This window comes from Ovis canadensis, chromosome 7 (genome assembly GCF_042477335.2).
Source record: "Ovis canadensis isolate MfBH-ARS-UI-01 breed Bighorn chromosome 7, ARS-UI_OviCan_v2, whole genome shotgun sequence".
In the NCBI taxonomy this organism is placed as follows: domain Eukaryota; kingdom Metazoa; phylum Chordata; class Mammalia; order Artiodactyla; family Bovidae; genus Ovis; species Ovis canadensis.
Genome location: NC_091251.1, coordinates 20,367,695 through 20,391,289, shown reverse-complemented (window position 1 = coordinate 20,391,289; position 23,595 = coordinate 20,367,695). Strand labels below are relative to the sequence as shown.

The following is a 23,595-nucleotide window of genomic DNA, read 5'->3' as shown; positions in this document are numbered from 1 at the left end:
GAATCAGCCATGGGTGTACATGTGTTCCCTGTCCTGAACCCCCCTCCCACAGCCCTCTCCATCCCATCCCTCCGGGTCATCCCAGTGCACCAGCCCTGAGCACCCTGCCTCATGCATGGAACCTGGTGTGGCGATCTATTTCACACATGGTAATATACATGTTAAACACTGACTTTTGACTGTAAGGCTCTTGGTGTGATAAGATGTGAAAAGTTCACACAGATCAGTTTCCTCCCACCTTATTCTTTATCCTGAAGTCTCATGAAATTTGCATTTTCTGATTCTTGCTGCATTTTTATAGTCAACAAGCTATTGGGCTGTTTAGTGTTTAAGTGTTGTTAGCTATAGGAAAATTTGTTATAATGCAATTTAACTACATATTAAATTATATCCTCCAGAATATAACTACACATAAAAGCTTAAATGTGAATGTGCTTAACATTACTGCAAAGCTTATATGTGAAAACAACAATGCGAATCTGTTTAACATTACTGAGTTGTACACTTAACAATGGTTAAGATGGCAAATTTTATGCTATGTATATTTTACAACAGTTGAGAAAAAAAGTTTATTGTAAACCTGCTCACCAATACCCGTGGGATAAAGGGAGTCCTCTGCATCTTAATGTTGTGCTATGATTTTAGTTTAATCAAATAGTGTTCTTTCGGGGGATCCCAAGGACAGGGGAGCCTGGTGGGCTGCTGTCTATGGGGTCGCACAGAGTCAGACACAACTGAAGTGACTTAGCAGCAGCAGCAGCTACTTATCTGACCCTATAGAATTATTGAATGGCTCAGAATATGATGACCTATGGCAAAACAAAACACAATGAAAGCAAGCTTTGGCCAAGCACTGATGACAAATTCAGACCAATGTGACAATGAAGGAGAATTTTCAAACTAAGCAAGCACTTAGAACAACTTTAATGTGATAAAAAAAACAAAACACAAAACCTTGCTTTCCGAGATTCATTTAGTTTACAATCACATAATGAATCCAACAAGATTTGAAATAGCTGAAAGGAAAAGGAAAAGGATAACTTCTCACAGCTCAGTTACTAGGTAGAAATGGCACCCTGGAACCTTATCTTTAAAGTGGGTAAAAATGAGATAAGGAACAGATTTAAATTTAACTGCTGCTAAGCATCTGTTTCCAGCTCACCTCTGCCCTTATCTGCATTCATTCCATGCACAGAAATACACGGGGTAGGAACTACAGCTTCTGCCCAGAATGGCCTGTGAGTGGTGGGAGGAGTTTCACGACTTTCTCCAGGGATAAGGAACACGCTCAGAGGCTCAGCCTGAGTCATGCACGAATGCTGTCACACCCTTTCCCTGCAGAGGACCCGGGCGGGCTTCCTGTCCACAGAGCACAGCAGAACCCCGTCCTACAGACAGAACCAGGGTGCCGGCGCATGGAGCCGAGATGAACCCCCCCCAGTCCTGCACTCTAGAGAGAGGCGGCTAGGATCAAGATGAGAGCCGTCGTCTTTGCAGCCATTGGAGCACTGCTTCTGTCCCCTGCTTCCTGTCAAAGTGGTAAGCTCTTTCCTTATGATGTCGGGTGGGACTGCTACTTTGTGTCCCAAGAGTCAACTGAATCTAATCTCTTTTACATTTCACACAGACTGCACACCCCCACAGGCAGAGTGGAATCTTAGTTATTAAAAGGGGGAATCACGGACGTGAAGAGATGTAGTTTGCTCACTATTCCCATCTTGTCCAAGACTGGTCTCTGCTCGTATTTAAAAATTTGTGGCACAGTCAAGCCAGGAGAGCTCTACAATTAAATCAAGAATCAGTTTTCTTTAAAAGTTTTTTGTTTTTCTAAGCATTTCCTCTGATATGGCAAAGAATAACATTTTTTAAAAGAGATTTAAAAAATCCCATGTTAATTGCTCCTGGTGAGTCACAAATGAGGAAAACAAGAATATTCCCTGAAAGACAGAGTGGTTGGTCTGCTTTCAATAATCACTGATGCTAATCAATGCGCATTTCGCAAAAGAAGTATGAGTTTTCTGTTTCACTCAGTACAATGTTAGCCCGTCATTTCCTGCTTGCTCTAGATCAACCTGGGACAGGGGTATCGACAACCTCCTTACTGTCAGGGTACCACTCTCCAGTGAACATTTTAGGAGCCAGAGAGCTGATGGGAGTAAATGACAGTGAGCAAGGAAGATAAAAACTTTCCAAAAAACTCCAAGGCTCTATAGAGAAATGCTGGAATCACTGAGGTGGTCTTAGGACAGTGTGGAGGGCAGTTGCTCATGTGGGAGTTACAGTGAGTGAGTGCTCTTTCTGGGAGAGGATGAGCCTAAATCAAGCAGAAGAGCAAAAGAAAAGAAGTCTGCAGAGGTGGTTCCTTCAAGGTGCTTGTGGGGTTTGCTGGACGTGAAAAGGGGGGAAATTAAAGGGTGACAAGGTAAGGAGATCACGAGGTAGGGGAGATAAATTAGGATTTGAGATTAACATATATACATTATATACAAAACAGGTAAACAACAAGCAACAAGGACCTACTGTATAGCACAAGCAACTATTCTCAGTATCTTATAATAACCTTAAGGGAAAAGAATTGGAAAGAGAATATATATATATTACATATCTGATATGCATAAAACAGAATCACTTTCCTATACACTTGAAACTAACACGACACTGTATATTAACTCTGCGGCTGCTAAGTCGCTTCAGTCGTGTCCGACTCTGTGAGACCCCATAGACGGCAGCCCACCCGGCTCCCCCGTCCCTGGGATTCTCCAGGCAAGAACACTGGAGTGGGTTGCCATTTCTGTAAAAAGTTTTATTAAAAAAAAAAAAAAAGGCAGCAAAGTGAACGGAGGTGACTTTGCTTTCGTCAAAAGGGGTTGGGAGGAAATGGAGAGGAAGACCCCCCCTGTTTAGTAGCTGAAGTCTCTTCCCTGTGGGTCAGTCCCTCTCCAAAGCCTTTTCTCAGGTTGAAACACATTTCAGGGACATCATGTCAGATGAACCTGTATAAAACACTCAAATAAATGAAAAGACACACACACAATTTAACAAGCATTCGTTCTTAAGGAAAACCAGGCTCTAAGGAGTAAAAGACTTCTTTGAGCGGGATCAGAGCCAGAATTCTCATGGAAATGGAATCAAGGCTTGTTGACAGCGTCACTGTTCCGCAGGTTTTCAGGCATGACATCTTGCTCAATCACTGGATTTCTCAAAAACAGACACACACTGGGTTTCAATGGCTCTCTTCCCAGATCTTGAAGGGATATAACTCGTACAGCATGTTTTCAGCCTCCATTTTCCAGCTCTGTGCCAGCCTGAAAAGACCCTTCTCTTCGGGTGATGTCAGATGCGAGAATTTTCCAAAATGCCCAAGTGAGCAGGAGGATTTGAGTGGCTGTACTCAAGTGGCACACCTCTACACACAGGCATAGAAGACAGCCCCTTCCCCGATTTTTCTTTCCTTTAATCTTTCTTCCTTTACAAGGACACCCTCTGCGTACGCCCCGAATTCAGTTTTTGTGATCTCAAGGTTATGAGGGAGACTTCAATTTCACCCGAGGGGGAACTGGTAGAGATTAAAGCCAGAATAGAAGCCGGCTTTGAAGCAGAGCCAGGTTGCTAAACACTAACTAACCTCCAGGATTCAACAGGTAGGAATTCAGAGCTCATGTGAAAAGAGGTAACTGGCAGAGTAAGGCATTTTAAATTGATATGAGTATTAGGTTTATATTCAGCATAAAAGCCTGTCTTAAGGTAACATTAGAAATGTGAGAGAATCTACTTTCTCTACACGTCAAGGATTAATTTATGGAAAGTTACATAATGAAAAGCAGGTTTGAGTGTTACGGTTTATTTTGTTTTTAAAATTGCTCCCTCAAGAATTAAGATTATTAGCATCAATGTGCCAACTAAGTGACAAAAATTTATAGTACGTAATTTGTTTTAATACTCTTTTTCTTTTCTTCATTTCCAACTTCTTGAATCATCAATTTCCTCTTCTAATTTTTCTGCCTGTGTCTCCTCCTCTCTTGAAATCTGGCATTCCCCTACAATTCTGCTTTTGGGCTATTTCTTCTCACATCTCTCCCTGCAGTACATTCAAGCACAAAATCAAAGTCCTGTCTCTACCCAGACTAAAAGGCCCATACGTCTCATGTGGGCTCCTGAAATTCTGGATTCCACATTTAAGTCTAACCTGTCAGGGCACATTCTCGTTCTAATATTGCACCAGCAATTCGAACTCAGGAATATTCAAAACTGAGATCTTAGCTTTTCCCTGTGTTGGACCCTCAGAACCCTTGCCTTCGCCATGCTCCGTCTGCCTCTCCTCCGATGTTGTCCGGAAGACAAACCTCCCGGTCATTTTTGCTTCCTGCCTCCCTTGCACCATCTCCAGATGCTAAGTCCCCTTGAGCCTCCATTACCGAGTCTCATGCGTTCATCTTCACCTCTGCACTGCCATTACTCCAGCTCTGTAACCCACCAACTTGAGTTGAAATGATTACAGTAGCCTCCAAATCTAGACAGCATATTAAAAAGCAAAGACATCACTTTGCTGACAAAGGTCCATATAGTCAAGGCTATGGTTTTTCTAGTAGTCACGTACAGATGTGAGAGATGGACCATGAAGAAGGCTTAGCGCTGAAAAACTGGTGCTTTTGAACTCTGGTGCTGGAGGAGACTCTCGGGGCTTCCCAGGTGGTGCTAGTGGTAAAGAACCCATCTGCCAATGCAGGAGACATAAGAGACGTGGGTTCGATCCCTGGGTTGGGAAGAGCCCTGGAGGAGGGCATGCCAACCCACTCAAGTATTCCTGCCTGGAGACTCCCAGGGACAGAGAAGCCTGGGGGGTTACAGTCCATAGGGTGGCAGACAGTCAGACACAACCGAAGCAACTGAGTATGCATGTGTGCAGAAGACTCTTGAGAGTCTCTGGACTGCAAGGAGATCAAACCATTCAATCTTAAAAGAAATCACCCCTGAATATTCATTGGAGGAATTGATGCTGAAGCTGAAGCGCCAATACTCTGCTCACCTGACACCAAGAGCTGACTCACTGGAAAAGACCCTGAAGCTGGGCTAGACTGAAGGCAGGAGGAGAAGAGGGCAGCAGAGGATTGAGAGGCGGTTAGATAGCACCACTCACTCAATGGACATGAATCAGAGCGAACTCGGGGAGACAGTGAAGGACAGAAGAGCCTGGTGTGCTGCAGTCCATGGTGTCGCAAGAGTCGGACACGATTTAGCAACTGAACAACAACAAAGCCTCTAAATCAGATCCCTTTGCCTCTCACTTCTTACCCTCTTAGCCTTTTCTCTACACTGTCATCAAAGTGACCTTAAACACAAGTCAAATCACGGTTATATTAGTTTCTATTACTACTGTAATGAATTTGCACAAAATTAAAACACAGGGTTTATTATATTTCTGAAGGTCACAAGTCCTGAAATCAAGGTGTCAGCAGGGGGGCTCCAACAGAGAGCCTGTCTTCTTGCTGTAGTCGCTCTCTCGAAGCACATGCATTCCTTGGCTCATGGCTCTTTCTCCAACCATCAAAGCTGGCAGCAGAGCCTTTTCCAGGATCTCCAACTTTGGCCCTCTTGTCTCTCCCTTTTATAAGGAGTCTTATGATTACATCTGGCCCACTGGCCAATCCAGGGTGCTCATTCCATCTCAAAATCCTGAAGCACATCCACAAAAGTCCCTTTTGCCACAGAAGGTAACATATTTGCAGGTCCCAGGCATTAGTGCATGGATTCTTCAGGGAGCCATCATGCTGTCTACCTCAGTGGTCATCCCTCTGTCTGCAATTTTGTCTGCATACAACCTCAGCAACTGTGAATGGGCACGTGATTTCTTAGGACAGTTTAGGAGCCCTTCAAAGATTTGGCTGTAACCTACTGTTTCAACTTCATCTGCCAGATGTACCTTATTTGTATAAGAATGTGCTTTTATGCATCTTCTCCATTAGTGTGAGAATTGAAGACAGGAATGGTATTGATTTCAAACTGTGCTTCACTGGCATATAAACATGCAATAAACATTTGCTAAATCAACTCATCTGATATTCCCAGATCCCACGTCAGCCGACACAATTTTGGCCCGTGGCCACTCATCATCTACCAGATTCTTAGTCTTCTATTAAATTCCACCTCTTTATGTACCTTGCTTCATCTTTGCTCATGTTCATCTTTTCCTTGACATTTTGCCCCAACATCTAAATCTATTAAATACCGTCTGAATGCCTATACAGCTTATAATCAATATGACATTAGCCTATAATGGTTTAAACTGCTATTTTTGTTTCCTCTTACAGTATTATAATTCCTTACATACAAAGAGTTGTCATCTAGTTTGGGTTCCCACATGGGTTAGCATGCTGCTGGGGCATATGATATACATTAAATGCTTTCCTGTTGATTACCTGACCTATAATGACTGTTTAAAATAAAAAGTATCCTAAATTCTACCATTACAGAAATTATGTAGCATAAGAAATCGTTTTATTGTCTCCTGAACAACAGATATCCCTCAGTGATGAATCATATGTTAATACTTCTTTTCAATTACAGGCATGGAATATGATGCAGACAACTTGGCAGTGCCAACCTTGCCTATTAAGACCTTCCGTGGAGCTCCCCAAAATTCTTTTGAAGAGTTTCCCCTTTCTGCCATAGAAGGCTGGACAGAAACCACCAAAACCGTACAAATCAAGTGCCCTGAAGAACTTGATTCAAATCTCCGTGTGAATAATGCTACCATGGGGTACCTGAGCAGCACTTTAAGTACCAAGTTGATACCCACCATCTACATCCTGGTGTTTGCAGTAGGAATGCCGGCCAATGCAGTGACCCTGTGGATGCTCTTCTTCAGGACCAGAACCATCCGGATGACCATCTTCTACACCAACCTGGCCATTGCAGACTTTCTGTTTTGTGGTACACTGCCCTTTAGAATAGCTTACCATCTCAATGGGAACAACTGGGTGTTTGGCGAGGTCATGTGCCGGGCCACCACGGTCATCTTCTACGGCAACATGTACTGCTCCATTCTGCTCCTCGCCTGCATCAGTATCAACCGCTACTTGGCCATCGTTCATCCTTTCACTTACCGCGGACTGCCCAAGCGCACCTGTGCCTTGCTAACATGTGGACTGGTGTGGACAATGGTTTTCTTGTACATGCTGCCATTTTTCATTCTGAAGCAGGAGTACTATCTTGTCCAGCAGGACATCAGCACCTGCCACGATGTCCACAACACATGCGCGTCCTCGTCGCCCTTCCAGCTCTACTACTTCATCTCCTTGGCATTCTTTGGGTTCCTAATCCCATTTCTGGTCATTGTCTATTGCTACGCAGCCATCATCTGGACGCTTAACGCAAAAGATCGGAGGTGGTTGTGGTACATTAAGGCGAGTCTCCTCACTCTTGTGATTTTCACCATTTGCTTTGCTCCAAGTAATCTCATCCTTATTATTCATCATGCAAACTACTACTACAGCAACACCGATGCCTTATACTTTGTCTATCTCATAGCGTTGTGCCTCGGTAGCTTGAATAGTTGCCTAGATCCATTCCTTTATTTTCTCATGTCAAAAACCACAGATCACTCTACTGCTTACCTTACAATGGTGAAATCATCTTAGAGAACAAGGAAAGCTATTTGTGAAAAGATACATTCTTGAGGTAACATATGCATAGAGCTCTATTCTCCAGCTCCATTTTTAAGCTCCTAAAACACAATGCTTCAAAATAAAGCATTACATACACCCTAGCTTTTTTCAAAAAAAGTGTCAATGCAGGAGAAAAGATACCTCTTCTCTCTTCATGGCAACTGACACATCGGCCCGACTGGTACTTCAAGCTCTTGAAATATCCGTCTTCCCTACTTCTAAGAGGTTTCTACTCTAGATGACTTGAAGGTTGAGGATGGAGCAGTGGGGGCAAGGGTGCAGCAGGGGCGGGGGCGGTTAAGATCTCTGCTTTTAGTATCTGGTGTCATTTTTAATTCTTCTGCCTCCTTCCACTCTCAGGCTGCTGGCTGCCTCATCAGCCGATTCTATGTGTATAGTATCTCTCAGTCCATGTGTTGTCCAGGCCCACCTCTGCCTTCTAACCGTTCTCATCACTGCCAGCCTGTCCTCCACTTCTCAGGCCACTACTAAGTCACATCTGACTCTTGTGATCTCATGAACACATGATCTCATGAACACATGATCTCATGTAGCCTGCCACACTCCTCTGTCCACGGGATTTCCCAGGCAAGAATACTGGAGTGGGTTGCCATGATTAATCTTCCCCAAATGCCAATTTGAATATATCACTCAAATCTCCCAGTTTAGAAACCTCCATTGACCATTCACTGCTTTGGAATAAATTATAAAGATTTAGATTAGCACTCAGGACTGACACGAACTTTATCTACCGGAAAACACGCATGGGATGTAAGCACTGGCTGAGCTTCTCCTTTTTCTATAATCTACGCTTCTCCTCATTCTGCCCCTGCCCTCACTGGAAAGCTATTTCTAATATGTTTGCCTTAATTCTTTCCATCTCTCGAAGTCCTCAAAGGGCCACTCTTCCCTGACTCTCAAGTCAGAAGTTCATTTTCCTCATCTGAACCTTCAAAAAACTTTTTTGTATTTCTATTATGGCACTTTAGAGAGCTCACTTGTATACGAATGTTAATTCCATAAGCACTTACTAAGTACCATATGCAGTAGAGAAGGGGCTTGTCCTCTCCTTCTCTAAGTTCCTAGTAATAATGTCAGGCCCAAGTCTTCCCAGGGTCTGTGGGGCAAGGCTTCATGCTTTGCACATCCTGTGGTTGAATGAATGAAATAATAAAATCTCAAGGCACCTAAACAGCATGAAAGTCAATTAAACTCATACTGAGAAGGCAAGGCAGTCCATATGACAGGGCATAATATTTCTGGTTGGCCACATCAAAAAAGAAAAAAAAAAGAAAGCTAAGAATATATTCAAGAGGTCACTTATAAGTTTAAAATAATGGCTCCATTATTTTTGTCCTTAAACATAGTTTTTACGGGAAAATGATATTTTGTGATAATCTTTCCCTCAGTTTAGACATCAGACAGAAGGTGATTATTAGTGGTTAAGGGCATAAAGGATTGTGAGATGAATTTTCAAATTTGTAGGAACACGCATTGACTGTACACTTTGTAGTGCCCATCAAAACAATAAAAGACATTTTAAATGCTGATCTGTGAGTGTGCAGAGTTTCTTATTTCATTGGACTTAAGACTACAAAAAACAAAAAAATGTACACAAAGAACATTTACAGTATCTGCGTGGTTACATGAAAAGTAAAAATAAGGTAAACACTAAAGCAAACAAAAGAAAAAAAAAACTAAAATAAAATAAGTTTCTAGATGACAAAAACCCCAATGGAAGGAACTGCTTTCTGCAAAATAATGAGCTGTAATACAGTTTGCCCTACAGAAAAAAAAAAATTCAACACTATTCACTTGTTAAAAGCATACTTAACTTTTATGCAGTAAACGAGAACTTTTGGGGTGTATAATTCATATGCCTCCCAAAATTCTCAAGAAAAGGCTTCAACTTAAAAATAGCTGACAATTCACTGCCTCCAGTGACTGGACCTAAAAGTGTACTCTCTGCAAACATATGCCAGGCCCACTTCCCAGCCTTTCCCTCAAGAAATGGAAGGAATCTGGTGCGTATGCAAGGTTATACCTGAAATACTGTTATTGAGGACCAAGAATTCTCATCAACTTATATCACTGTCCTCAATCTTTGATAAAACTGAGCATTCGACTACGATGTCATCCATTTTGACTCTTAATGACTATATACTTTGGCACAAGCTGTACTTCATATTGACAATACCAGTAATGTAATTTTCCTCTATTATTTTCCAAGGCTAGACTTTTGGAAAGTAAGGCACATAAACAGCCCCAGAAACACAACTGAAAATTTACAGATATCAAAACAGCAGAGGTTCAAAGACAAAGAGAGACCCCCACTAAATAACAGAATCAGGTGCTTCCCCCCCCCCACCCCCCTCCAGGGAAAGAGAATGTGCTGGGAAAACAATGTGTCAAAATGAAGGAGCAGAGAAAGAGAAATGCCTTTAAAGATGGCAACTTGACCAAATCAGAGTCATCACTTGGGGCTGTAGTGTTTCATCATCTCTTGTGCTTAGTCACTTCAGTCTGACTCTTTGTGACCCTGTGGACTGTAGCCCATGAGGCTCTATCGTCCATGGGATTCTCTAGGCAAGAGTACTGAAGTGGGTTGCCATTTCCTCCTCCAGGGGATCTTCCCACATGTCTGCATTGCAGACAGATTCTTTACTGTCTGAGCCACCAGCGAAGCCCTTTAATCTCTCAGTTAATGGCAATATATTGTCGTTCAAGCTTCTAATTTCATAGGTCAATGGTGGTTTAATGCCTGCTCTAGCTCAGATTCCTAGGCTCATATTCAGGCCTCTAATTACACTATCAGAGCACTGCTTTCACATGTAGGAGGGTTTCCCTGGTAGCTCAGCTGGTAAAGGATCTGCCTGCAATGCAGGAGTCCCCGGTTCGATTCCTTGGTTGGGAAGGTCCCCTGGAGAAGGGATAGGCTACCCACTCCAGTATTCTTGGGCTTCCCTGGTGGCTCAGCTGGTAAAGAATCCGTCTACGATGCGGGAGACCTGGGTTCGGTCCCTGGGTTGGGAAGATCCCCTGGAGAAGGGAAAGGCTCCCCACTCCAGTATTCTGGCCTGGAGAATTCCATGGACTGTAGAGTCCGTGGGGTTGCAAAGAGTTGGACATGACTGAGTGACTTTCACTTCACACTTAGGGGGAGGCCCCACAGAGAGGCAGTGGTGCACAGACACCTGGGGGCTTCTGAGTGCTCTGAAGAGGTGCTGTGGAATTGCACCTGGACCTAAAGTCCTGAGATTGGGGTGCTCAGGAGCGGACATCCACTGCTTGCCTATAAAGGTTTGTGGAGTCAGTCTCACCTCAAAGACAATCCCCCCATGTGGTTGTCAGCAGAGAAACCCAGGTCTACCTCTGCTTTGCATGCAGAAGATCCCAATTTGTGGCAGGAGCAGGCCTTGTGTCTAGTGAAGACTTTGTGACAAAGACGTCAATGCACCACGTGCTGACCTGCATGGCAGCTCGAGGTGCCACTTAACACTAGCTACATTTCATAAACCCTTTCTGGGGGTGCATGCGCCATGTCAAATGCTATATGCTTATACATACATACATTATAATCAATGTAACTATGTGTTAATAGGGAATTATGTGTTAATGTATATTATTCATTTACTACATTATGTAATCATTTAAGCCTCACCATAATCCCATAAGGTAGGTACCATAATTTTAATTTTACATATGTGAAAACCAAAGCATAAAGAATTTTAGTGACTTGAGTAAAATCCCTAGCTAATCGGTGGCAAAGCCAAGATCTAAATGGTTCCTGTCTGTCTCCAAAACTAAGAACTTTAGCGTCCAATGCCGTGTCACGTGCTACGGCCACAGCTACATCGGTAGGGACAGCGGCAGGCAGCCTGGTCCTCCTCGCTGACAGGGTCTGCTCCCCTGGCTGGGATGAGGGCATACAAGGCCTGGCTTGAGTCTCACTCTCCCTATTTTTTTTTTTTTTGCATAGGTAAGCTCTTTTTTTGGGGTGACATGCTCCATGTCAAATGCTATACACTTATATATACACATACTATAAAAAAATAGAAATTCAATAAAAGTGAAAAATAAAACAATGTAAATCCTATTCACTCCATGCTACTAAATTGCCTCATTAGAGCTGAAGAAAAATATTCCCCAAGGTAGGGCCTTCGGTTCTCTGAGCCTTCCCTGGGATGGCATAGCCTTACCCTCTGTGCTTTATGGATGCCTCATGTAACTCACCTTTGTCTGATCCTCACAGCAACTGCTAGGGGTGATGATAATGATGCTTAATTCATAGGGCTGCTATGACTTATTCGGAGGACTGTATTAGCTAATATACATAAAGTACCCACTATCATAGGGGGCAAACAGCAGGTGCTCAATAAACGTTTGCCATAGCCAAAAATGTTCTTCCTGTTCCAGATGAGGCCATTCCTGGCTTGTAAAGACCAGTACAAACAAGATGCCCACTCCTTTGGGGCTGGATTTGCACCTGGGGACACGGCAGCCACAAGTGGCTAAGTCCCAGGGAGCACCAGGAGACAGTTCTTCCGGTCCACCCAGTTCTTCCAGGGTGGCCAGTATCTACGGGATACCTCACAACCACAGTATGAGCTCTGCGGCCAGCTGAAACCCTCTGCTCTGCAGTGGGACCTGGCCAGGTCAGTTTCCTCCTGTGCCTAGAACAAACCAAGCTGGTGCCCATGTAGCCCTGCCATTACCTGCTTGCATCATCCTGCTCCCACCCATCAAACCAACTCGTCCTTACCCTTCACAAACTGCTCCTGATCCACCTCCACACCAGCCTGTCTTAGAATCCCAGCCCACAGCAACCCCAACCATCTCCGAGTCACTCTGAGCATTCCTCGTTTTGACACTTGGCCACCATACTCACCTCCACTGCTGTGGATTTTATGTGGGAATGCCCTCCGTCTCAGGAAGTTTCTAGGCCTCTTGAGGACAAGGACAGACCATTTGAATGGTATCGTGTGTCCCTTGGATTCCCCCCTTCCCCTCTCTCCCCAAACTGGTCTGTAAATTTAAAAGAAACACACCTATCATCTAAACAGAGTTGAAATTATACATATATATATATATATATATATTCTTTTTTGAATTCTTTTCCATTATAGGTCATTATGAGACATTGAGCACAGCTCCCCATGCTATATAGTAGGTCCTTTGGGATTAAAATATGCACATTTCTATATAAAAAATAGACAACTAACAATAAATAAATAAAAAAAACACACCTACTAAGACTTACCATGTATTTCTGTGTTTTAGCCTGGTATAAAACATCCTGGTAGTGCCGGGCAAAGTCAGGATCCACATTTTTAATCTTAGCAGTGGGTAATAGCAGGCTGTCTAAAGTTCTCAGAGGATCCCCTTCATCAATGGCTTCATTGATGTATCCCACAGCTACAACTCCTAGAAAATGAAGAAAAAGAATTCCTTTTAAGTCACAGTACATCATAAGTTTTCTTGAATCACCTATAGCCAAGATTGAGTTAGAAAGGGGGGCTGGGGAGACCACACATACACACGAACTGCAAGAGCTAATAAACAACTACAGCTAAGGCTTACATGGGCTTTCCTGGAAGTTCAGCAGGTAAAGAATCCGTCTGCAATGCAGGAGACCCCAGTTTGATTCCTAGGCCGGGAAGATTCCCCTAGAGAAGGGATGGGCTACCCACTCCAGTATTCTTGGGCTTCCCTGGTGGCTCAGATGGAAAAGAATCCGCCTGCAATGTGGGAGACCTGGGTTTGATCCCTGGGTTGAGAAGATCCCCTGGAGCAGGGCATGCAACCTACTACAGTCTTCTGGCCTGGAGAGTCCCAAGGACAGAGGAGCCTGACAGGCTCCATAGGGTCACAAAGAGTGGGATATGACTAAGCAACTAAGCACAGCACACAAGGGTACATAGCAGGTCAATGTACAGAAGTCAACTACATCTTTCTACAATTGCAATGTGCAATCTGAAAATGAAATTAAGGAAAAATTCCACAATAGATTCCAATTACAAATAGATGACAAATATAATAAACACTTAGGAATGAATTTAACAGAACAAGGATATGACATATATACTGAAAATTAAGAAAGACCATTGGGAAAAAAAGATGACCAAAATAAAGGGAAAAATTATCCCACGTTCATGGATCAAAAGGCTTAATACTACTAAGATGGCAGAGATCTCCAAATTGATGTACAGATTCAATGCAACCCCTATCAAAATTCCAGCTGCCTTTCTTTTTTTTTTAACAGAAATTGACCAGCTGACTCTAAAATTCATACGGAAACGCAAGTGGTCAAGAAATAACCAATGTAATGCTGGGGGGAAAAAAAAACAGCATAGGAGGACTCTTTCTAATTTCAAATTTACTACAAAGCTGCAGTTAATACTGCATGGTACTGATATAAACAGAAATCCATAGGTGAATGGAACAGAATTTAGAGTTCAGAAATAAACCCTTCTATCTAGAGTCCACTGATACCTGACCAAGACAATGCCACAATGAGTAAGTCTTCATAGCAAACGGGCACCGACAACTGAACGTCCTCTGCATAAGGATGAAGTTGGACTCCCTTCACTGCATCACACACAAAAATTAACTCAATACGGAATACAGATCTAGACATAAAAGCTTAAACTATAAATTTTTAATGTCTTAGAAGAGAACTGAGGGTAAATCTTTATGGCCTTGTGTTAGGCAATACTTCTGACCTATAAACACCAAAAACATAAACAAAAAAAGGAACCAAGGGATGTTGTAAAAATTAAACCTTTAAGAGGTACACACTATTATGTATAAAACAAGCCACAAGGATATACTGTATAACACAGGCCGTGTAGCCAATCTTCTAAAGTAACTATAAATGGAATGTAACCTGTAAAAGTTGTGAATCAATCTATTAAACATCTGTAACATGTAATGTGTACATCAACAATAAACATCTGTAACTTATATAATTTGTACATCAACTATAATTCGATAAAAAATAATTAAACCTGTAATGCTTCCAAGGACACCATCAAAGAAATTATCTACAGAATAGGAGTAAGTACAAGTTCTGTATCTGATAAGAAACCTTAGGTACCTGATACACAAGAATAGCAAATATATAAAGAATTTTTATAACTCAACGATAGAAAAGAAAACCCAATTTAAAACAGGTAAAGGACTTGATCAGACATTTCTTTAAAGAAAATATACAAATGGCAAATAAGCACATGAAAAGATGCCCAGTATCACTAGTTATTGGAAAATACAAATGCAAAGCACAACAAAATACCACTTTATAACCACTAGGATGGCTATATTGAACAAGACAAACAATAACAAGTGTTCTGAGGATGGGGCGAAACTGGTGGTGGAGAGGGAGGATGGCAGCCACCTCGGTAAACAGGCAGCTCTTTAACATATTAAGCATCCAGCTTCCATATGATCTGGTAGTTCCACTGCTAGGTATATACTCAAGGGAACTGAAACCTCATGGCCACACAAAAGCTGACACATGAATGCTTATAGAAGCAATATTCACAAGGGCTAAAAAGTAGAAACAACCCAGATACCCATCAGCTGATAACTGGATCCACAAAATGCATACCCATGGAACAGAATATTACCTGACCTAGAAAGTAATATTGGAGAAGGCAATGGCACCCCACTCCAGTCCTCTTGCCTGGAAAATCCCATGGATGGAGGAGCCTGGCAGGCTGCAGTCCATGGGGTCGCTAAGAGTCGGACACGACTGAGTGACTTCACTTTCACTCTTCACTTTCACGCATTGGAGAAGGAAATGGCAACCCAGTCCAGTGTTCTTGCCTGGAGAATCCCAGGGACGGGGGAGCCTGGTGGGCTGCCGTCTCTGGGGTCGCAGAGAGTCATACACGACTGAAGGGACTTAGCAGCAGAAAGTAATATGAAGTATAATGATCCAACATAGATGGACCTTGAAAACCTTATGCTGAAAGAAAGAAGCCAGACACAAAGGCCCCATACTCCATGATTCTCTATATGAAATACCCAGAATAGGAAAATCCATAGAAACAAAGCAATTGGCCGTTGCCAGGGGATGGCAGGATAAGGAAAAAGGAGTGACTGCTAATGGGCAGAGTTTCTTTCTAGGGTGATGAAAATGTTCTGAATTTAGATACTAGAGATGGTTGCACAATTTTTAAAATATATAAAACCACCATAAAAACACAATAAAATGGGGAAGAATTTTATGGTATATGAATTATATCCCAATAAAGGTGCTGTAAAAACAGGAGATAATGTTGGCCCATGGAACTTGTTAGTTCAGTATCAACACAGTTTCTCTAGATTTGAATAAAAAGAGAAAGGAAGTACTATGAAAAATAAAACAGGAGATAACTTGACATACAAGTAACAGCTCATTTCTAGCGTAAGCCTCACTTAGACAATAATGCCAAGTACTGCTACTGGACGGAATCAGAGAATACCAGGGCTAGAAGGATTTACCATAAAGAGGTACAGAAAAGAAAACAGAATTGCAAAGAGATTTGGATATGCATTCTCTTATTTGGTTTACTCTACTTCACCACTTTGTAAAGAACACCTATGAGACAGTTCAAAACCAAACAATTCCCTATAGTGTTAGCAGAGTGACTTTCAAGGTTGATATAGTCCATTTCTGTCCAGTGAATATTCTGTGAGGATGAAAATGTTCGGGCCATCCAGTATGGTAGCCATTAGCCACATGTAGCTAATGAGCACTTAAAATGTGGCCAGTATAACTGAAGAATTTAAAATTTTATTTACTGTTAATTAGTTAAAATAACCACAGGAAGCCGGCAAGTGTAGGTAGGTTCCATAGAAATCACCAAAGTCGTGCATGTTGGGGGAAATTTTTAAGGTTCAAGTATGGCTAATTAACATCACAAATTCTCTAATACCATCTGGGAAAATAACATCTGGAACCCTCTGGATGTACCAGAGGGTGAATAAGCATACCTACCAATTCAAACTTCTACTATCTCTACTATACACAGGATCTTAGGACAGAGACTGATAGGTCCAGGAACAAAAAGCACAGAAGCCACGTCATGCAGTTGGAAACGTATTTGAAAGTTTAGCAGAAAGGACCTATTTGGAGGCTGCTTCTCAATACGACATTATTCTGAAAAATAAACTATAAATCAGTCATACTATGGTGTATGTATGCATGGGTATATTGTTCATGAATATACATACACAAAAGTACACACGGACATGTACATACCTTCACATACTAACAGGGGGCTTCTGCTTCCCGGGTGAGTGCTCATGGACAAGAATTACTAAAGAAACTGAACATTAACAAGCAGTAAGCTTAGAAAATAAACACACTTAAAGTCAAACATTCTCTCATTCTGTCAGTTATTCTTCATCAAAAACAGAAGCCACTCTATGAAGTATGATATGCTATGAAGCCGAATGTATTCTTTTAATTTTTAAGAAGCATCTTCATCTTGACATTCAAATTAAGGGAAATTGTTTAGCTAAGTATCTCCTGAATAAAAGACCCCATAAAGACCATTGTTAAGAATGAAAAAGTCTATAGGAGGAAAGGGACTTTCTAAAATGCCTAGAAATTATCCAGATTATAATACTCCAGTATGTTGGAAGAAGCAGCAAAAATACTTCTCTAATGTGCAAGTTAGGTTATCTCAAAACATTGGAAGGACTTGGGAAAGTCCAAGTATTAGCCACACACACGTCATTATCACTTCACCCTGTAAAGTTTATAAACTGGAGAGCATGGAACACTTATGTCATTCTCTCAACATCCCCTTGGGTCTACTGTTCTAAATATTTTTAAACATCCCACTCAAGAATGATCTTTACAGAACTACATCTGAGAAAGAGAATGCGTGTACCTAATGGCTGATCACCTGGGAATGAGTGCCGTCTAGCTGACTTGATTGAAATCAGCTGCTTAAGTTTTTGGTGTGTTTATAGGAACACAAGCTGCTGATGTCATAGTCAATGACCTCACAGGGGCTGAAAACCTTCCCAGAAGTCCCCTAGGCACATCTGCATCACGTCCTCTGTTCATACATAAAGAGAAAATCCCATTTGGGCAAAGACTGTTGAGCCTCAACTCATGGCCCACTTATTTAAATCATCATATGATACTATAACATTCTAGTCCAACGAAAGGGTGGGCATTTCCTTAAAGATGCTGTCAGTATTTGAGACACTACCATCTCAGTGAGATAACTGACAAAGAATGGTACCTACCAAATTTAAAAAGCAAAAATTCACAGGAAGGAAACCTTGTCTAAGCTCTCTGGTCAAACTAATGCTCCACTAAGGTATGACTGGGGAAAGTAAACTTTCCATTAAGACATCAGCAGAGCATCCAAATGTGAGGTAATGCATTTAACAGCTTCTCCACTCAATTCAGCTTTCACATTTCCCATCAGCAGCATACCTCATCCACACCACAATTTAGACATGGGATTAGACCCTGGAGTGTGTGGCAGGAGTGAGGTGGGAGAGCAATGCACTTTCAAGATGTCCATGAGAAGCTCTCGCATCTTTCAGATGATTTAATTTCTATATTATGCAATTCAGGCCTGGCAACAGTATATTTAATTCAGTTTTTAAAGCAATCACCTAAACAGATGATATCCAACTCAATATTTCAAGTGGGCTAAGTCGTGTCTGATTTTGCAACCCCATGGACCGTAGCCCATCAGGCTCCCATGTCCATGGGACTCTCCAGGCAAGAACAATGGAGTGGGTTGCCATTTCCTTCTCCCAATATTTCAAGAACTTTAAGCAAAGATATTCCATTTTGACAAAACGACAAACCAAAACAGAGAGAAATTAAATCTTTTATATTAAGTCCCCTAGAAAGGAAATATTAGTCTCTACATGGCTAAACTAAGATCATGGCATCTGGTCTTATCACTTCATGGCAAATAGATGGGGAAACAGTGGAAACAATGGCTGATTTTATTTTTCTGGGCTCCAAAATCACTGTGGATCGTGATTGCAGCCATGAAATTAAAAGACATTTGCTCCTTGAAAGGAAAGTTATGACCAACCTAGATAGCATATTCAAAAGCAGAGACATTACTTTGTCAACAAAGGTCCATCTAGTCAAGGCTATGGTTTTTCCAGTAGTCATGTATGGATATGAGAGTTGGACTATAAAGAAAGCTGAGCGCTGAAGAATTGATGCTTTTGAACTGTGGTGTGGGAGAAGACTGTTGAGAGTCCCTTGGACTGCAAGGAGATCCAACCAGTCCATCCTAAAGGAGATGAGTCCTGGGTGTTCATTGGAAGGACTGATGTTGAAGCTGAAACTCCAATGCTTTGGCCACCTGATGCGAAGAGCTGACTCATTTGAAAACACTCTGATGCTGGGAATGATCGAGGGCATGAGAAGGGGACATCAGAGGATGAGATGGTTGGATGGCATCACCGACTCAATGGACATGGGTTTGGGTGGACTCCGGGAGTTGGTCATGGACAGGGAGGCCTGGCGTGCTGCAGTTGATGGGGTCTAAGAGTCGGACACAACTGAGCGACTGAACTGAACTGAGATGGCTAAAAGAAATGTGATAATTGCTGAATGATATGTCTCGTGGAGAATACCATTATAGTACAGCTACTTAGATAAATGCCACACAAATCTAAAGAAATTTTGCTTAAAAGTATTCATCTAGGACTTCCCTGCTAGTACAGTGGATAAGAATCCACCTGAAAATTCAGGGGACACAGGTTTGATCCTTGGCCCAGGAAGATTCTATGTGCGGCGAGGAAGTAAACTGAATGCCCCAGCTACCAAGCCCAGACACCTAGAGTCTGTGCTCCGCAACCAGAGAAGCTTTCTCAATGAGAAACCCGGGCACCACAAGGAAGAGTAGCCCCTGCTCACCACAACTAGAGAAAGCCTGCATGCAGCAACAAAGACCCAGTGCAACCAAAAAAAAAAAAAAACCAAACACCAAAAAAGTATCCACCTACAAGGAAATCACTGGCAGTCCAGAGGTCAGGACTCCGCGTTCATTGCTGAGGGCACAGGTTAAATCCTTGATTGAAGAACTAAGATCCCACAAGCTGTGTGGTATTCCCCGCCCCTCCCCCCCCCCCCCCCCCCCCCCGCCCCGCTCCTGCCACCTGCCCAATTCACCTACAAAAGACCACTTTCTTTTAAAGTTATATACATGTTACAGTTTCTCTTTTCCTGGTAAAAGCAAAGGCTCTATCTGATAATCTGGGACAAAAAATGGCAGGTCCCTCCTCCCCCTTGTCAGTGTCAAGAATGAGAATAAAACTACATTCAGGCAGCACTGGGAATTGATACATCTTCACTTGTATTAACAGGACATACAGAAATCACCAAAGCAAACTTGGATTGCACATACTGTCACAAAGAATAAGGAAAATGTTAGAAAACAAAGATGCAACATAATTTTGTGCTTTGCCAACATTTGAATGGCCTTAGCCAAAGCACCCAAACCATGGCTTCACCCTGCAAGTGTGGAGCTAGGGGCCAAGGAGGAAGGCAGGAGGCTGGGGGCCTGAGCTTTGCAACACGACACACACACCAGTGTCATGCCCCACACGCCGAGTCCCCACTGATACCAGCTCTCCAGCCAATAGGCCAGAAAAGAGCCGAGTGGAGAGTCAGCTATCTGATGGCAGGGATCCCCAAACGCAGAGAGGCAGCAGAAAGTCCTGCTGTCACAAGAGGGGAAACAGATCTGTAGACAACTCTTGAAAAGGACAAAACGAAAAAAAGTTCAGCAATCAGTCTAACAGTGGCATCTAAGGTACACCACGTCCAAGCAGTGCCCTTGGACCCTGCTTTCTATGAGAGGTCTAGAGTGAGAAGTTGTTTAGCCAAAAAGTAAACCTGGCCTTGATACTGGGCACAGGGCTCATAGAAGTCATAAAGAAAGCGAAGAAAGCTCTGCAAATGCAATGAACGAAGTCAAATGTTTTATCTTCAGTGACTGTAGTATAACCAAATGAGATACAGTATTAGAAGACCAGATCTTAAGAACTTAACCAAAACAAACTAGAACAAAACACTGTAAACTTCTGTGATGTTTATAAAGAGTAAGCATAGAGCTTAAGCATTTTAATCTTTTTTATGCAATTTTTAAACGTTCCTTTTCATTTACAGGTATTACACAATACTGGCTTTATTTCCCGTGTTGTAAGTACATTCTAAAGCCGATCTTACACCCAATAGTTTGCACTTCCCACTTGCCCCTCCCACCTTCCCTCTCCCCACTGGTAACCACTAGTCTGTTCCACAGATGGAGATCTGTGAATCTGCCTCTTTTTCATCACATCCACTAGTTTGTTATATTATTTGGATTCCACATATTAGTGATCTCATACAGTATTTGCCTTTCTCTGTATGACGTTTCAGTTAGCATAATACTCTTCTAGTCCATCCATATGGTTGCAAATGGCAAAATTTTATTCTTTTTTATGGCTGAATAGTATTCTGTCACACAGACAGACAGACAGACAGACACACACACACACACACACACACACACACACACTACATCTTCATACATTCATCTGCTGACGGAGACACTAGGACAAAACATTCTGAGAGCTCCTAAGTTCTAGAAACACAGCAAATCACCATGATTTGAGATCATAAACAATAGTTAGACTGTGCTGTAATTTCTTCTTAGAGCAGGAATATGTGTCATGCTGCTGCTGCTGCTAAGTCGCTTCATTCGTGTCCGACTCTGTGCGACCCCATAGATGGCAGCCCACCAGGCTCCCCCCGTCCCTGGGATTCTCCAGGCAAGAACACTGGAGGGGGTTGCCATTTCCTTCTCCAATGCATGAAAGTGAAAAGTGAAAGTGAAGTCGCTCAGTCGTGTCTGACTCTGTGCGACCCCATGGACTGCAGCCTACCCGGCTCCTCCATCCATGGGATTTTCCAGGCAAGAGAACTGGAGTGGGGTGCCATTGCCTTCTCCAAATATGTGTCATATTTCAGAATCAGACCCAAATGAAAGGTCAAAATAAAGCTGAGTGCTTAGAAAACTGAGTTCTTTAGAGTAGTCATTTTTCAAGCGTGTGTGCTTAGTCGCTCAGGCATGTCCAACTCTTTGCAACCCTTCAGATTGTAGCCCACCAGGCTCCTCTGTCCTTGGGGTTTTCCAGACAAGAGTACTGGAGTGGGCTGCCATTTCCTTCTCCAGGGGATTTTCCTGACCCAGGGATCAAACCTGCGGCTTTTCTGCATTGCAGGCCGATTCTTTACCTGCTGAGCCATCAGGGAAGCTCAAGTACCAGGAAATTTTAAAAGTTAGGACTCGTATCTATGTATCTTACTCTATTCTTATCTGTCTTATGTTCACTTTGTAATGTTTATAACACATTGGGATAGTAGTACAGAGGTAACATTTATATATAAATACATACGTACCTGTAAGAAGAATGTTTTCTCATAGGGCTCCATGAGCAAAAGATTGGCAGCCCTGATCTAGAGGTCTGTGCTGTCCAGCTACCTCACTCTCCCACCATAACTAGGGAAGGAAACTCTTCCATACTTACGGTCATTCTCTTCTTGAATTTCGACATTAACCATATCGATACAATTCTGAATTTCATTCCAGCTTAAGCTATCTTGCCCTTGGGATAAGGCTTCCAGTTTAATGGAGAGAAGTGCATTTGCGTAACTGTAGAAGAAAAAACAAGCATGACACCTATCAGAGAGGTTCATTCTTTGTTCATGTTACGCGTCTTAAGTTTGACACACGTGGCCCAATGTGATGTTATAAAGTTAGACAAAGATTAGAAAGGCAAGTAAAACTGTCAACATACACCAAGCTCACTTAGACTAATAATGTTGTTTCTGTCCTTCAAATGCTTCTAGGCACAAATGTTTTTTAATAAAGAGCTCCTCAAATTCCAATCGTGTATTTATCTCAAGCAAAGAAACCTCAACATCCTTAACTTTGTGAAGTTACTAGGTTTTTTTTTTTTTGTAACTATTTTTCCTTCCCTTTGTATGTCTTGGTTCTGCTCAGACTCCAGATGACTACTATGATGTAAAATTCAGAATTACCATGGCTTCTAGTCTTTCCATCAAGGGTCCTTTTTTTTTTTCTCTCCTTCCTTGGCCAAATCCAAGCCTAGGGAGCCCCCGCCACCCCTTTTTTTTTTTTTTTTTTTTACTGTGACCCTAACATAGCTGGGTTACCTTGTAGCCTAATACATACACCCAATGACAAATCAAGTAAAATGCAACTGCAGTTCCAGAAACCTTGGTGAAGATCATGCACCTTCACTGCCTGTTTTCTTGACAAGATGGTGCGTGAGTTGAACTAGAATGTCCTGGAATTCCTCTTCACCTGTCCATTCCTCAGGCTTCACACAGCTACTACCTCGCTCCTGTGTCTGCTCCCTGTCATCCCACTCTTACACCTCAATCAGACCCCTGACCCTCCTCACCTTCTGGAAAACAGAACTTGGTTGATGCGCTGATTATTTTTCTTGTCTTGAGAAATTTTGGGTAAAAAGATAATCTGATACTTCATCTTGACATATTACTAAGAGACTTTCGTTTCTTAGTCATCCGTTTTCCCATTTGAAATTATAGAAACAGTGTTACAACCATAAGCTAACATGAGTAAGTTATTCCAGGCCAAAGTGTAGAAACCCAATAGTTTAATTTGCTTGTGCATCTTTATACCAAAGAAGTGAAGCTCAATCCTCTATGTGTATACTGATTCACTTTGCAATTTGACTTCTGAATAGAACCAACAGATTTCTAGCAGAGGTTCAAAGAAGTAACACTACATTGAATCTATAACTGTTTTCTCATTGTGACAGGTTTTCTCAAAGTTCTGCACACTCCAAGGTGACACTGAGATGTCTTCCATTGGGTGTAGCTTGAAAGAGAAAAATATCATTCAGAATAGGAAGTGGTGGG

The 23,595-nt window shown here is 42.2% G+C and overlaps 2 protein-coding genes across 2 annotated transcripts in view; one reads left to right on the top strand and one right to left on the bottom strand.

The window, feature by feature from the left end:
* IQGAP2 (IQ motif containing GTPase activating protein 2) overlaps positions 1-23,595 on the bottom strand; it is a 307,479-nt gene that overhangs the window by 79,165 nt on the left and 204,719 nt on the right. Inside the window, exons 12-13 of the mRNA XM_069595343.1 lie at positions 22,215-22,339; positions 12,925-13,088 (exon numbers count right to left, since the gene is read on the bottom strand). Coding sequence (XP_069451444.1) covers positions 12,925-13,088; positions 22,215-22,339 — 289 coding nt within the window. The remainder of the gene's footprint in view (positions 1-12,924; positions 13,089-22,214; positions 22,340-23,595) is intronic.
* Positions 1,225-9,214, top strand: F2RL2 (coagulation factor II thrombin receptor like 2). Its single transcript, XM_069595344.1, has 2 exons — positions 1,225-1,539; positions 6,565-9,214. Exons 1-2 carry the CDS (start codon positions 1,476-1,478, stop codon positions 7,635-7,637), a joined length of 1,137 nt encoding a protein of 378 aa, XP_069451445.1. The 5' UTR covers positions 1,225-1,475; the 3' UTR covers positions 7,638-9,214.

Excerpts from the sequence above, each read along its gene's own strand:
- F2RL2 (XM_069595344.1), top strand. The coding sequence starts at position 1,476 with ATGAGAGCCGTCGTCTTTGCAGCCATTGGAGCACTGCTTCTGTCCCCT. Across the intron at positions 1,540-6,564 it reads CCCTGCTTCCTGTCAAAGTG|GCATGGAATATGATGCAGAC; the intron begins GTAAGCTCTTTC and ends TTTCAATTACAG.